The sequence below is a fragment of the Nannospalax galili genome, unplaced genomic scaffold (genome assembly GCF_000622305.1).
Source record: "Nannospalax galili isolate Female #2095 unplaced genomic scaffold, S.galili_v1.0 scaffold31, whole genome shotgun sequence".
Classification (NCBI taxonomy): Eukaryota; Metazoa; Chordata; class Mammalia; order Rodentia; family Spalacidae; genus Nannospalax; species Nannospalax galili.
In genome coordinates this window covers 2,331,255-2,347,864 of record NW_008332149.1, presented here as the reverse complement: position 1 = coordinate 2,347,864, position 16,610 = coordinate 2,331,255, and the positions used below count along the sequence as shown (strand labels likewise).

At 45.0% G+C, this 16,610-nt stretch overlaps 1 protein-coding gene across 17 annotated transcripts in view; it reads right to left on the bottom strand.

Moving 5' to 3' along the window:
* Positions 1 to 16,610, bottom strand: part of Fgfr2 (fibroblast growth factor receptor 2) — a 115,578-nt gene that overhangs the window by 74,186 nt on the left and 24,782 nt on the right. For 9 of the 17 annotated variants that reach the window (XM_017796676.2, XM_017796681.2, XM_008827282.3 and 6 more), the window contains exons 3-5: positions 14,703 to 14,969; positions 13,722 to 13,796; positions 1,240 to 1,409 (exon numbers count right to left, since the gene is read on the bottom strand). In XM_017796676.2, the coding sequence (XP_017652165.1) occupies positions 1,240 to 1,409; positions 13,722 to 13,796; positions 14,703 to 14,969 (512 nt within the window). The remainder of the gene's footprint in view (positions 1 to 1,239; positions 1,410 to 13,721; positions 13,797 to 14,702; positions 14,970 to 16,610) is intronic. The other 8 variants (XM_017796683.2, XM_017796684.2, XM_008827287.3 and 5 more) reach the window with 2 other exon arrangements.

The following is a 16,610-nucleotide window of genomic DNA, read 5'->3' as shown; positions in this document are numbered from 1 at the left end:
CCCACTAGGTTGCACCTGGATGGATCCACAGAAACTGTGAAACAGCGAATGTGAAAAGCCACTAAAATTGAGACCAATTTATTACATAGCAACCATTCATTCACTAACACCCCCTCTCCCATACCAAATGCAAAGATTTTCAAGACAAGATTTCCATAAATCCCCTTCATATACAAAATTCTTTTTTTGATTTTTGAGGCGGGGTCTCACTATGTAGACCAGGCGGGCCTCAAACTCACTATGTAGACCAAGCTGCCTTCAAACTCACAGAGATCTGCCTGCCTCCACTTCCCGGGTGCTGGGATTAAAGGCGTGTGCCACCAGCCCAGCCTCATATGCAAAATTCTTAAAGTTTTCTCCATACTGAATTATTTGGAAATTCCATCTTTCTCCTTCCAAGAAATCTTTGCAGTTTCTCCCCAAGGCCCTCCCTGCTCTTCCTTATTCTTACTCTCCTAAGAAGTCAATACCATCCTTTTGCCTGCTCATAGGATGCAGCACACACTTATGACTTCATCCATATCGACGTCCTCTGACTGCCAGCTCTTGTCTCTGCCTCCTTGCTAAACCAACACCCCTTGAGCTGAGGCCACTCCAGTACCTACAGTGCCCAGCATAAGGCTGCTCAATCAATGATGCTGAATAAATGAACAAAACCCCAAGGAACCTTCCCAAGGGTATCAGAGAACCAGTCATCTAACTCCCCAGTGAGTGACCAGGAGCCTTCCTAGGGATGTCAGAGAAACACTGTCCTCTAACTCCCCAGTGAGTACCCAGATTAAATTTGGAGCCATTCTCTGATGGACCCTTGAGCAGGACAGGGACCTGCCTCTGCCACTGTCCAGCATTTCCTCCATTAATGAATACTAGTTCAGATGCAGCCTCTCATCCAAGCCCATTCACTATAACAGTTCTGCTCTCACAGGGCAACTGAGACTTCTCAAATCTTGCACCAGTTCACATTTCTACAGACCACAAAGCATACAGAAAACAGATTCTCAACTTTTGACCCCTTTGTTATTAAACTCTCCTGTATCAGGAACACTACAAATAGGCATTGTACTTTCAAATTACAGGCGTGTCTAGGGTAATCCTTTAAACACATTGAATGATGACATGATCAATTATAATAATTATAGATTTAAAAACACAGATAGTCTTTCTGGTTCTGCCTACTTCAGAGGACTTTAAAAATAAACAAAATTTAAGAAATACAGTGTTTTGAAAGCTCAGTCCTACCTTATAGCCTCCAATGCGATGTTCCTGCTTAAATTCCTTCCCGTTTTTTAGCCACCTCATCGTGGGTGTTGGATTCCCCCCAGCTGGACAGCGGAACTTCACAGTGTTGGCGGCGGGCACAGCATGCAGGCGCTTCTCCATCTTTTCTGTGTTGGTCCAATATGGCGCTCCTGAGCGAAAAGACAATGAAACGGATACAGATGAGTGGATAGTTTCGTCTCCGTGAATCAAACCCAGAAAGCTAAAGCTGCTTTATTGTATGTGAAAAATCTGATTTTTGAATCTTTAAATAATATTTACATTAGGAAAATATTTTCAGAAGCCTAGTCCAGCTGGCCTCAAAGAAGGTCCCCAGAGGGGCTGCTTAGGTTTAGAAAAAATAACAGAGAAAAAGCATTTGCAGCACCTTCTCTCTTTCAAGAAGGTGTTGCCAAAAAGTAATTTCATGTCAAATCATGTTTTAAAATGCTACTATAACTCCCAGTAACAATACATGCGAAAACAACAGCTCAGTTCTCCAAAACTACACCATTATAGATCGCCATGCCTATTAAATGATCATATACACACCAGTAAAAATAAGCTGTCCTTAGGAGCCACATCAGCTTATCCATCAGAGATTTCTTTTTATGTGTATGCACTAGTGAGGGGTGTGCATGTGTGTGTAGGTACATATGCATGCGCCAGAGATCAGCCTTAGATGTTATTCCTCGGGTGCTGTCGACCTTGTTTATTGAGACGGGGTCTTTCACTGCCTGGAGCTTGCCAAGTAAGTTAGGCTGGCTGGCTAGTGAGTCTCCATCTCCCCAGCACTGGGCCATCATGCCAGTTTTTTTTTGTTTTTTTTTTTTAACACGGGTTCTGGGACTCCCCACTGAGCTAACTTTCCAGCCCCAAGCCATCTTTTAAATGGCAATTAATAGTATCCATTAGCATCTTAATATGATAAAATAATCCAGGGAGCCATCATTAATTTCCCAACACTTTATATGATAAAATATTATGTTGCTAAATAAACTTTAATTTTTTTAATTGAAAGAAAGCATTTTCCTTTCCAGTGGCAGTGATGAACACGATAATCCTAACACCATTGCCTAAACTGATAACGTAATAGGACGCTACCAACGAAGTAAAGTCACGTCATTAAGTATAGTGATTTTTTTATCAAGGAAGGTAGTAGATCTTTCAACAATCAAGTACATTTTATAAATACGTGCCACCACATCAATCTCGAATGCCGCTATAAATTCTTCATGCCTGTACTAATGGCTCGAGACTCTATTAACCTAATGTTTCTTGTTTGCCAAGCATTGTTCTAAGAGCTTTTACGTTCTTAACACATTAATCCTCAGAACAACTCAATGAGAAAGAGGCTGTTATAACCTCTGTCACAAGGAAGGAAACTGAGATATCTGCCAATAGCACTACAAGAGGTGCTGCTGGTATTTGAACCAGATCAGTCTGAAGCCAGGGTCCCAGTTTTCAACCACAGTCTCCACAGCTCATATGAACCAGCTTCACTAGGAACTCCTGCCTTCAACCACAACTTCTAGACACTGAAGATTAGTCCTAGACTGCCAGGCAGGACTAAGGAAACACTTTACCCTTCAGGTTGTCCAGAACTTCCACTGAATTTTGGACAACAATTTTAATTTAATTTCTGTCTTAGGAAACTGGTAACTCCCCTTCCTTAAAGGATTCATCAACAGGACCTTGAACATTCTAGAACCACACTGCTTTCTGAGAAGGGTCAGACTGAGCTGTGACATATACACATGCACTCCACAAGCCAAAGGCAAAATAGTCATAGGTAGAGAACTCATCTGGAAGTCTCCCCTCTAGTTGGTAGGTATAGCATGTGCCTGCGGAAGTTTCAACCCGGGCAGTCAGACTCTGGGTTAAGACCATGCTCCAGGAATAACTGCTCTACCTGCCTCTGTCTGCCTTGCCCTAACTCCTAACACCTGCTATGAGAGGCAGAGCTGAGACTTATCAAGGGCACGCTATATCTTCTTCATCCTAGCACATTCCCAAGTGCAAAGGTGATGAGATTTAGGTGGCAACTACATGACACCAAGACTATAGAAAGAGGGGCAATACCATGGCCGCTCAGCCATCCTGTGGAGCATATAGGAAGCAGAAAAGGGAGGAGAGGGGAGAAGAAAGCAAGTGAGATGAAGCTACACTATTCCCTTTCAAATCAGTTGTATTTGCAATGAACATCTTAGGGGCCTTGCAGCTTGGGTGTCAAGCACCTATTCTTCTCAGAGTTCACCAGGGAGTACTTGACTCCCATTCATCACAAGACCCCAAGGACCTGGCATACCCTGAAACAATTTCAATCATCTTTCATTTTAAAAGCTTCTACTCAGAAAAATCCATCCAAAGCCACTGAAAAGCAGCCATTGAGAGCCCAAAATAAATAATGAGCTTTGTCCCCACATAAAGACTTTAACAAATCTGACCTAAATGAAAGCATACTTCATGCTGTCTGGACTCATGTCATTTGTTTAAGTAAACACAATGGTCCATTCACATAAATTAGCTAAATATTAATGCAGTAACTCTCAGATAGCATCAATTACTGCTGGGCTGCACTCTGGTCTCTCTCCCTCTCTCCCTCTCTCCCCCTCCCCTCTCCCTCTCCATAAAAGAAATCAACAGATAGGTACTTACAAACCATTAGACATGATTTTCATGTTCTCTGAGATTAAAAAGTGGGATTTGGCTTCAGGAACTAGGACTGTTTTTCTGTCCCACTGTCACTGGACTCATCATGAATGAGGTTGTACCAGCCTAGGAAACTGTCCTCAGCCATGTGCAATACACCTGTGTCAACAGCACACTGGTAATCAAAGCCTTTGTCCCGGTAGCTATGGAATGATTTAGGGAATAGGGTAAAAACCTATGGCTGGAATTTCTAGCAGGTAATCATTTCCTGGGAGTGAAGCTTTAATCATCAAAACTGTATCTACAGAATCTGCTCATGCAAAACAGACACTAGCCATGCATCACAGTGTGGGCATAGACTTCTCATCTCAGTCCAAGAGACCCAAGGCAGACAAGGGGCACCATGATATCAGCCTATGAGGCTACAGCTGGAACTGACTTTCATAATCAGTCCCTCGGAGGCTTAAAGTGGTGACTCTACAGAAAGGCCATTGAACCAAGTTGAAGGCACCTGTGTGCCAGTGAGGGCCCATCCCAATGCTCTGCTGGGCTCCTAGTTGTCTGACTAGTGTCCCTGTGCTGAATGCTGAAGGGACAACAGCCTTTGCAACTGAGCCTCCCTTTGGGTTGGCAAGTGTACATTTTTTAAATAAACGTGATGCTCAAAAGAAGAAACCATTTTATTATATATATAATGGCCCCTCCTGCTATAATCTTAAAAGATCTAGATAACCCAGAAAAATAACACTTCTACACCACCACCCCACTGTGCTGCCTTCAGCAGCAGCCCCCTGTCTTTTGAGACAGTGTCTTGCTATGTAGCCCAGGCTGGCCTCAAATTCAAGATCCGGCCTCATCCTCCCCTAGTGCACCAACATTTCCAACTGTCTGTAGACTTCTCTCTCTTGAATATTTCCTCTCATTTCCACAGTCCAACCACATGGAAATGCCAGGGCCATCAAAAAAACTAAAATATACCTCCAGAGAAATAGGGGCCAGGCATCTTGGACAAGCCAGAACTCAGAGGCCTCTCTCTTTCCTACTAAAGTTTGGGACAGTTTCAGCAATTCCATCTGGAGAAGGAACTGCTAAAACAAAGACCTGTAACAGTAGAGATGATCCTGGTAACCTAGTAATGGTCACACATATGTGATTCAACAATCTTTTTGGAACTGAATCTGCAAGCCAAGGGTACAAGAGGTTGTTTGGAACTAGGTATATAAGGACCTATATGCTATACCTCCCTTGGCATAGCCCTAGGTATATACAGAACAAAGTCACTTAATTGATAAGGGTGTATTATGGTATGGACCGCCAAAGGCATAAAAATGAATCATACAATCACCGGTTGTCATGGTTTGAATGAGAATGTCCCACATAGGCTCCAAATATTTGGACGTTTTGTTCCTAATTGGTGGTGCTGTTTTGGGAGGCCTTAAAAGGTGTGGCCATGCTGGAGGAAGCACATCACTGGGGGTGGGCTTAGAGAGCTCTTAAGTCTTGCTGGATTTCTAGTTGCTCTCTGCTCCCTGTGCTGGCCTGAAGATATGAACACTTGGCTTTCTGCTCCGGCTCCAACCACTCTACCATGACAAACTCTTACCCCTTTGGAACCATAAGCTCAAATAAACTCTTCCTTCTGTAAGCTGCTTTGGTCAGTGTTTCTGTCACAGCAGCAGAAAAGGAACTGATACACCTTTGGCTCTGACATTCTTATACCTTCTGATGATATACACAGCAAAGAAACAATGTCCGGGTAGTTATTAAATGCTAACAGGCAACTCAAAAGACGGTAAGACCCAGCACAGCAAATAAGTAAACTTCCATCACCAAGACACACTGTACCTACTCAGGACCCTTCCCTAAGCAAACACTGTTAATACCTGTTGGTGATCATGTTAAGTAGAATTTTACTTCATTAAAATGCAAATGGGTAAAGACAGACCCTCATCCCACTGAAACATCCTTGCAAATACCACATGGCTTATCTTGACAACTCTGTCCCACCTTTCCTTCCCCCAAAAGGTTGGTTGCTTCTTCGTCACTGATGTCAGCTTCCACCTCAGTGTGTATCTGTTCTAGAAAGTACTCAAGCATGGAAAATAACAGGCCACACCTTGAACTGCCATCAGCCTATAGACTAGGCATACAGGGGTGGGTGGCAGATGGATCACTGGTAAAAGCCGTAGATATAAAACGAGGGAGTTGGTCTGATAAAGTGTCTCCCAGGTCTGATATTCTTTTCAGGGCTCTGTGCGCTATCCAGATATTGATTCTGCCAACAAATGGTAGGGCTACAGGAGTTTCTGACCCTGCAATTTAAACGTAATGACAAAACATATGCTGCTGGTCCTGCCCCCATAAAAACCCTTACATGGCCAAGTATTGACATCTAAAGTTTATAGCCTACTCTCTGCCCAGAACCAAAAAGCGAACACAGGCCAATGTTTTAAAGGAAAAACACAGAATCATATTACAGTGTTCTACACTGACCATCTGGTCTGATAGCTGATGGGATCAATGTCACCCAGAGAGGTTAAGTGATTTGATCAAGGTCACGAAGTCAGAGGCCAGGCTGAGGCTAGCCCCAAGTCTCTAGCTCCCCAAGCAGTGCTCTCCAACCACTGCAGGCTTGCCTTGTGAACTCTCCCACAGTAATTAAGTCAAAAGTTCAAGATTTATGTGAGCCATGAATGCTGATGACTGCCAACTGTATTTTTATTGATGCAGAAATTTAAAAACACACAGCCTGTTTCAGCTTCTAGATTATGTCTCCCCAACTCCCTAAAGCCTCACTAAGGCCTCTGCCTTAAGTCTATAATTAGGGCTTTTAAAAATATCACTAATCAGGACATCTGAATGCTTTGACCCCTGATGGTTTTTCAGTGCGTGTGTGTGTGTGTGCGTGTGTGTGTGTTCTGTGTGTGTGTGTGTCACTATCCTTGCAATAGACAGCCATTCATCTGTTTTGGGTTTGGCACAAACTGGGAGAAAGCGAATCTATACAGAATGTGGCGACAGAGTTGGGGTGTGACTTAAAAAGAGATCCATTCTGGCTTCCCTTGAGAAATCTCATTCAAACAGCCCACTGCGCAGCGAGGTGTTTGATCAAAAACACATGGGGAGCAGGAGGGGACGGTAAGTCTCCCACAAGAGAAATGACTGCACTCTCCTGGGGGACTGGTAACCCATGGCATTCCCAGGATCTGCCTGCAAAGCAAAGCCTCCCAGCCAACGGCATCAACCTCAGGGTGAGGCTGAGAAGGAAAGGCTCCAGGGTCAACATCAGTTTTTGTGCTAAAGCACCTGAACCAAGCTATTGACGAGTTTCCATTAGGAAGACTTTCCAGAACCCTCATGGCCTATGTGCCCCATTCTTTTCAATTCCTAGAACTTTAACACAAATAAGAAATCTGCACTCACCAACTTAAAAGCCACCTCTAGCAAGTTAAAAAAAAATCCCATTGAGTGCAGGGGGCCCAGGACTCTCAGCAGCAACAAGTTAACCAATTAAGGAGTTTGGGTTCAAGGACACTTAGTTCCTCCTTCCTCCCCCCACCCCCACCCCCAAAAAAGAAAGAAGAAAATAAAATAAACCTTTCTCTCTGACATAGAGTAGGAGGCATTTGCAGGTCTCAACAAGAATGAAACCAAAATCTAAACCTCCCTTGTCTCTCTGTTCACTCAGTGGAAAGGAACTCCTAACAGCAGGACTCTTATTACACTGTCGTGCTAACACATCCCTCCATTTAAGCAACACGGACTTTTCATCAAGTCTGATCTTCTCAAGAACGCGCTCTTAGGCTCTTAGAAACAATCACTTTAAACACAAGCTAGAGGAAATTTCTTTAAAAACCCTACATATTTGCTGCCAGACAACCCACTGAGATACCTTATTCCCAGGGAAGGCAAAGACTAGGTAAGTTACCTGCTCCTGCCTATGCATAAATTCGGAACCTTCTACAGCCCTCAACCTGGATGTATTCCAAAAATAAGCTTTTGAAAATGTAACTTTCCATCCAGAAAAAACCTGCTTTCACTGAGCAGTACAGTATCGTTGCATTATTTCCTGGCAGGTGAGCTTGTGATGACATCACAGGATTGCTGTGCTCCAGGAACCTTCTAGGGCTGGCAAGGTGTGAGGTCATCAATTAGTCAGCTGCTAAAATATGACCTCAGGGTGCCCTTCACATCTGAGATGGGAAGGACTTGACTTAAAAAGGGGAGATGGGGAGTCCTATCCATCCAATCAACCCACACAGGGGTGTGCAATGCATGCATAATAGGATGTTAAGATACAATAAATTTTTAAAGAGGTCTTATGGTCAGTATGTTTGGAAAATCTTGGGAAAGAATAAAATTAAACAGATGTTTTACTACAGAACCTCTAAGCATGTGAATTATGCTGTTGAACACTGTTTCACTCTAAGCAGGAATCACAACATGCACTTTCCTAAATTTATTACAAGATACAACTCACTTTTGGCAGAGAATTGTTCTGAACTAGGGCTCTGGAGAATATTCTTTAAGAAACAGAGACTGTTTCTTCATATATGGACCAGACCTGGACACTGCTGTGTTTTGAATGAGACCCATAAAAAAATGTACAGGAGGCCCAAAAGTCCACCAAATATTCATCCCACCTCCAGGCTGGTTCTTGCTCTCAAGAACCAATCATCTAGTAAGAAAAGGAGGTCTAAGACAGTAGGTCACATCATCAATGATATCAGAAAGCAGAACAGGTTCATTCTCAGAGCTTGAATGAACAGGAATAGTCTCCACAGAGGAGCCCACCTTTGAGTGAGGTTGGCAAGGAGAGTTAAAAGTTAGGAGCGCACCTTTAATCCCAGCACTCAGGAGGCTGAGGCATGTGGATCCCTGTGAGTCTGAGGCCAGCCTGGCCTACATAAAGTTAGGAGCAAGCCAATACATAAGAATATTCATCCAAAAATCAAAGAAGGCCTTGATAATAAAGACACCAACAACTTAACCAATATTGAGTAATCAGACCTAATTTCATTTGTTTTTTCCTTTTCTTTTTTTCCCCCTGTACTAGTGGCAATAGAACCCAGGGACTCCTCTTAATTCTTTTTGTTTTTAACTTTTTTCTACATTTATTATGTGTGTGCATGCATGCATGAGTGTGGAAATGTGTATGTGTGAGCCCACGTGTGTGGCGGTCAGAGGGTAACCTATGGAAGTCGGTTCTCTTTCCACCAAGTGTGTTTTAGGAACTGAACTCAGGTCGCCAGGCTCAGCAACCCACTGAGCCACCTCTCTGGCCTTCCTCTTAACTCTTGATTGTTATCTCAGGCCTTGGACATGGCCACTGTGCTTTCTGCAACCTGCACAGAGTGAAAGAGGCCCTGATGGGCAGATAAGCGTGCCTTCCTCTATTGAACTACTAAAATCAGACAGACAATAATCTCCCATTCTGGCAGGAGGAATCATCTGCAATGGAAGACACAGAATTAAGGTGCAATGTCCTAATCCAAAAGGGAGAACTCTCCCTCCCCAAACCCCAAAACATCACCATCGACACAGGGTCACAGGAGAACCCCCGGTTTCCTTTACTCAAGGCTAACATTCAAGCATTCCCCTGTGGCATTTCCAGACCATGAGAAACACCAGAAGAATCAGTGTGGACACAGGGATGTTTCTAGGTGGCTGAAAATGCAAAGCATTCGGAACTTCTGCAATTTTCTCTAGTAATCGGGTCAGGCATTTGACACTTGAGGTGGCAAAAACACTGTTTGAACAGTAACATCCCTTTCCCGCCTTGCCACTGACCCCAGCCCTGGCGTTCCTGTCCACACACAGGCCACAGCTGCTTAGCCACCCCAGGCTGCACCTGTGAATCAGGCCAGCCTAATCACACTAACAGATGGTGAAGGCCAAGTAGCCAGCTAAGAACTGCTATCACTTTAAATAACATCTAATGTTTCACAGCACCAAACAGGGCCCTCCCAGTAGCAGAATCTCCCTGGTACAGCTAACACCAGTCCTTAATTGCTGCATAGCGCCCATCTTGGGGACAGAGCTGCTGTCTTTTGAGAGCTAATTACCAAGAGCCCCAGGTGCAAGGTGAAAGCATGGCAAATGCTCTTGGCTGGCACCCATCACACAGAGTGCTCTGCCGCCTGGCCCTTCCACACAGGGTAGTTGGGCTAGTGGTCAAAGCAAAAACCCAGATGTCCATGAACTTCAAATCACCAGGAGATTCAATTCATTAGACCTACTTGTTCTATAGCCTATACCTGCTGTGGCATGTTATGAGGTTATGCGGGCTCCTGGTGATGTGCCATCAGGCAGCATACTTGACCACCTGCACACACCCAGGCATGCCAACAAAACCAAGCTGATGGGACCCGATGTCCTCGTCAAAGGTGGTGACGCTCACATGAGGTATGACTGAGCAAACACCTCACCCCACCCTCCTGGGGACCTGGGATGCCACAGGTAACAGGCTGCCAGTGGTTCAAAGTTCGCCTTTGCCCCCGAGACAGTTTTCAGATGGATACAGCAAGGTGCTCTCCACAAGGGGTACTGGTGGCAGTGACTGGGCCAGCAGCTGGCACCAGGGCATTCTAGAGCCTGTCCTGGAGGATTCCACCTCCAGTTCAAGCAGAGCCAAAGAACCGCTGCTGCAGGGAGCAACATGCTGTGCTGTGCCCGTGTGGTCATTAGAAGACAGAGAACAGCAACGATCTTGAGAAGGCCGGCACAAGTCACAGAAAGGTCCATTTTCCCAGGTGCCTTTTACCCGCTGTGTTTTAGGAACAAGATGGCTGGTGATAGATGCCATTAGATTCATGTGTGCGTCCCTAAGTCCCTAAGTGATTCTCACCCCTTAGCAGACTCGACACCTGCATGCCGCCCCCACCAAGTCTCTAATTTACAGATCTGAGGAAGGGCCTGAGATGCCCATTTCTAGCAAATTCTGAGGTGATGCTGACTCTGTAGCTCTAGACACAGCACTTTAGGAACCACTGACTATAAGAGTCCTCTTACCCAAAAGTAAAACTTACATTAACCAAATGATTTCCCGTTATGCCCAAAGCATTCAGAGACTCAGGGGCAAAGCCAAATCTTCACTGAAGTAACACATTTATCCCTGAGGCCTAACAACATTTTCTCTGCTTCCTTTAAAGAGCCCCAGGTTAAACGATGGCATTTTCTACAAGTAGTGCAGGAAGAACCGAATGTCCAGAGGCAAAGGAAAATAAATCTAGATGCAGACTATACAAAAATTAACTTGAAATGGATCTCACAAAACCACAAAACCCCCAAGAGACAGAGAACTATCCTTAGGTTTGCTCACGACGTCTTAGACGTAACACCAAAGGTGTGATCCATGATATAACTGCTAAGCGAAGTTTCTGGTAAATTGAAAGACATCTGCTCTAGGAGACACTGTCAAAACAATAAAAATGTATCCACAGATTGAGAGGGAATATTAAAAAAAAAAAGGACTGCTATCCAATATATATACAAAGAACTCTTAAAACTCAACAATAAGAAAACAAACAACCCAATTAAAAAATGAGCCAAAGGCTTTAACAAACACACTCAGCAAAGAACACATGGAGATGGCAATCAAGCGTATAAAAAGATACTTTCCATCCTCAGTCATGAGGGAAATGCTAATTAAAAGGAGTAGCAGCACACACCTACCAGAACAGCAGAACTCCAAAGCACTGACATCACTGAATGCTGGTGAGGATGTGGAGTGACAGGAACTCTCCTTCACAGTGGACAGGAATACAAAATGGAAGGGCTGCTTTGGAAGACAGTTTGGCAAGCTTCCTACAAAGCTGACCTTACCACATCATCTGACCGTCATGTTTTCTGGTATTTACCCCTGAAGGGAGAAACATGTATCTAAACAAAGACTCCAAATAGGTTTGTAGCAGCTCTACTTGTGATTGCCAAACCTAGACAGCAACCAAGATGGCTTTCGGTGAGTTGACGGACTAATAAGCCTTGGTACATACAGGAGGGTGGGGGTGCTGTTCAATGCTAAAAAGAAATGAGCTGAACTCCACAAAAGACTCAGAAGAAACTTGGTGAATATTGCCAGCGGGGAGAAAGCCGATCTTCAAAGGTTACACGGTGTACACTAGTCCAGAAAATGGCACAGCTGTGGAAAAAAAATCAGTGGTTGCCAACAGCCATGGGGAAGGAGGGAGAGATGAACAAGGGATGCCTGGGAGATAGTTAGGATGATGAAATGACTCTCTATGATACTACACTGGTAGAGACATGTCATTATTCATCTGTCCAACTCACCACCTAAAGGGGAGCCTAATGAGAACCATAGACACTGAATTCTAATGCTGCATCAGTGTGGGCTCATCAGCTGTGACAAATGCACCACATTTTGATGTTGACAGTAGGCAAGGCTGTACTTGGGGCAGGGGAAAGCATAGGGGTAATTGCTATACATTCTCCTTCTGCATCCTCCTGCCGAATACTGGAGGTCCAGCCACGCACCACAACATACTCAGTGTAAACAATGACAGAGATTGCACCCAGGGCTTCATGCGTGCCAGGCAAAGCTACATCCCCAGCCCTAAAAACAGCACATCTTTTAAAGCAACAGGCTTGTTTCAGTAATTAATTACTAATATTTAGGACCCATTTAAATTCACTTAATTGACAAAAATCCTTTTGTGATAACACTAAATATATCAGGTAAGAAAAAAAAAACATTGACTAATGCATCATCACTTTGGGAGTAGTCCATCCAAGTTTGGAGAAGTAACTAAGCCTGCATTTACCTTCTCTATGGAACAAATATTCACAAGCACTTGGTCTTCTAAGCACATGCACTCATTTACTCTGTACAACTTCCGATGTCATTTCCCACTTTACAGCTGAAAGAACTGAGGCACAGAAGTTAACAGAGAAGCTGAGAAGTGGCGAATCAGGACTCAAACCCAGGCTACCCAGGCCAAGAAGTCGGCCATGCTCTTACCCAGCAGGCCAACGGCCTCAAGAGTGAGGGACTAGTGTCCACTGCCTTGAAACATGGCAGCAACCTGTCCCCTTTCCTTTCGCCGTCCTCAGAGAGTAAGACGCGCTTCCCTTACTTCCTTCCCCTCACCACGAGGCAATTTTGCCAAGACCAGGGTCTCTCAGACTAGGCACACTGGTATTTTGGACCAAATAATCCTTTTGTTAAATTATGCTCTGTGTGAAAGGAGCAACTCTGGCCTCCAACCACAAAATACCAGCAAGCCCCAGGGGAGGACTTTCCAAAAGAGATCAGTCAGTCAGGTGAGGTGGCTCACACCTGTCGGTCCCAGTACTCATGGGAGGATCATGTGGGCCCTAGAGTTCAAATCCAGCCTAAACAACAAAGGGAGACTTTGTCTCAATTAGTGAATACTTGAAGAATAATCATCAAATATTACCAGTTATCACAGGGGAGCAGGGAACAGGCAGTCACTCCTGGTGATGAACTCCTGGGTTAGGCAAGGCATGATCCGGGCGGGGACATGAAGAAAACCCAAAGGCTACGGTTGTACTAGTTGCACACTGAGAAACCAAAGGGAAAGGGAGAACCAGACAGAAAGTAGTGCTTATTTGAAAAAGAGAGATACCCACACAAGAAAGGACAAGTGGCAGAGGATAGACAGCAATGGACTTTATTCTCAAGTTAGAAAGTAGGGGTGGCAGACACAGTGGGGAACAGTGAGGGACCAAGGGACACAGAGCAGCAGTGCGGGGGACTCGACAGAAGACAGGTGACAGGCAGGACCCTCCTCATTTCTCTCTCTCGGAACCTTCCAGGCGAGTGAGTTACTTACTCTTGTTACTGCTCTCACTGACAAAATCTTCGGAGCCATCTGTGTCGTCCTCATCATCCCCAGATGAGATGGCATCTGTATTCAAAAGAACATATCCATGGATGTGTTTGCAAAGGCAAAAGTCACCATCACGTGCAACTGAGCCCTCCTTCAGAGTGAGTTCAACCACCCAGGAGCCCATGATGAAAGTCACAGACCATGTTTAGTTAAGATGGTGTCAGTGGCTGAAAGTGTCTCTCTGGGACGAGCTAGTCTCTGGTATGATTCTGAAGGTTTTCTGCTTTCTAAACACACTATGAAACGGAATTGGATTTTAAACTTCAAACAGTATTCAAGTCTGACAAATTTACTCCTCTGTAATAGCCAGATTGTCGCCCCCCACCACCAAGCACAACTTTTCAGCATTCAACAAAGAAAGTATTCCCTAACAAAACAGTCCCTGTGTGGTCCTTCTGATCGTTAACTAGCATTCTGAGAGCAGAACTCTCAATCTGGCCACAAAGGGGGTCTGCTGCTACCCCCTCGCTTCATGGAATGAAAAGTCAAGGAGAGAAACTCAAATTTTAATAAAAGAATCAAAATCTAGGGTTTCCACATTTCGATCTTATATTCTAAATGCCAAGAATGTTGAGGGTGTGGAGATGAAAACAATTCTGTGTGTTGCTCTGCACACAAGAGCTCTGTCATTTCTGAAATACATGATACACCAGGAAGAATTTCAGAAACAGAGCCATCAGGCACCGAGACCTACACCTATAGTCTCAGCACTCAGAAGGCTGATGGGAGATGACATGAGCCCAGAGTTTGAGTCTAGCTTGGGCAATAAAGGAAGACCTTGTCTCAAAGGAATGGATGAATAACGAACTCTGACACTCGATGAGTACATTTCACTTGGCCAGTAATAATTTAAAAATAATAATAATAATTTTCAATCAGAAAACAACAGAGGAGAGAGAGCATCACACTTGCAAGCCAACTCACCTGTGACATTGACCATGAAGTACCAAGTTTCACTGTCTACCGTCCTAGCAGCAGAACAAGCATAGAGGCCGGAGTCTCTAGGTGTGGCACCTTTTATCTGCAAGTACTCCCCAATAAGCACTGTCCTATTGTTCGGCCCCAAGTGCACCCCATCCTTAGTCCAACTGATCACAGCAGCATCTTTCAACAAGCAGCGCAACTCTAGCGACTCCCCGGGCGCGGCCACGTACGCTTCTGGTTGGGAGATTTGGTATTTGGTTGGTAGCTCTGCAGAACAGGTGGGAGAGAGAAGACAGAGGCAGATGGAAAGGAGAGAGAGGAGAGAAGGTCCAACAAAGGTCAGTGGAGGCCAATTCTTTCCCAGGGGAAACCGTTCTTGCTTTGCAAATGGTCCCAGGAGGTGTCCTTCTCTCCCCATACCCCAGGAAGCAGCCCTCACTCAAACTTGACAGACAGCACTGGAAACAATGGCCAGAGAAACACCCAGCAGAAGCTGTCCGAACTCCATTTCCCCCAGCTGTAAGCACGATTTTAAAATCAATCAAAACCTAGAATTAAAGGAAAACCCCACATGAGGGTCTTTAAGTCAATACCAATCCAGCCATTCAAATGGCTGTGAGTGTCCCCCCCACACACACACACACAAACTCTCAGACTTTTGCTTATCTACTTAGTCATGTTACATTTGGCCTGTTATTACAAAACCAAGCTTCTCAATATGAAATTTCTCAAATTCAAGGGCAAATCAACCCATCTATAAAACTCTTAGCCATCTGGGAAGGGGCAACTCTTAGCTTCCCATTTGGATGCACTCTCAGGGTTCAATCGGTACTATGCTGGTTGGGACACTTAGCTCTGTGCTGGGCAAGCTGTGACATGCTGCCTTCCCCAAAAATGGTAGCTATCTGGAGGTCTTTAACATCAAAAGTAAAAAGGCAGCTGAGAGGCCTGCCTGTACTGTGCATCAGCAGATTGGGTAAGAATGATGCCTGCACTGACCAGCCCTCACACCACTAGCAAAGCCAGCTCCATCCTGCCCACGGGGTGAGGCCTGTCCCTGGCCTCCTCAGCAGCCTCAGCCCTCCTCTTCTTTATGAATACAAGGTCCTTCCTGTCATCCCCATTCAGCTCAACTCCTCTTTTCATGCCTAGATCAAGCATGGCCCTCCATGACACACCACCCTGCATCAGTCACCTGGCCAGAAATGAAGGGGGTCTCTCCCCCTCCAAAGTGCATATGCTCACTTCCTTAGCTCCCTGTGACTGTCCAGACTCACTGAACAGACCTTCAACCCCCAGATGGAAGGCTCAGCTCTGATAGGTCTTTATGTTCCACCTCCATCCTGGGGACACTCATGACATACCCAGAGAACGTGCCATAGTGAGCATCATCATAGTCTCTAAAGAGGCAGGACAGGATGAGACCCATGAGGATCTAACCCACACTACTTCTCCAAAAAGAAGTGAAGAAGCCATGGGCCTTTAAGGAAAATAGCTGAGCTGAGGGGCCAGGAAGGCCATGAGGGTCCATGCAATGAGCTTTCATCCCCACAACAAGAGCTGTGAATGGTACTTGGTGTCCCAGTCCTGGAAAACACAAAGCTTCCTTCCCTGAACTGGGAAGGCTCCAGATCTGAGCAGTGGCATCACAAGGCAATTATTCTGCCCAGAACCCATCAAAAGAACAAATCTCCCACACGGCTGAAATAAAGTCAGTTCACAGTCACTATTTAATAAACATCTGTTCCAAGAAATACCACCACCACCACCGCCACCGCCGCCGCCGCCGCCACCATCCACCACCACCACCATCCACCAGCCAACACAAGAGGCCTGGGGCTTTCCACAGGGAGCCCCTCCAAAGGTAACAAGAAGGGTACAGATGTTAAACAGTACGTAAACACAAAG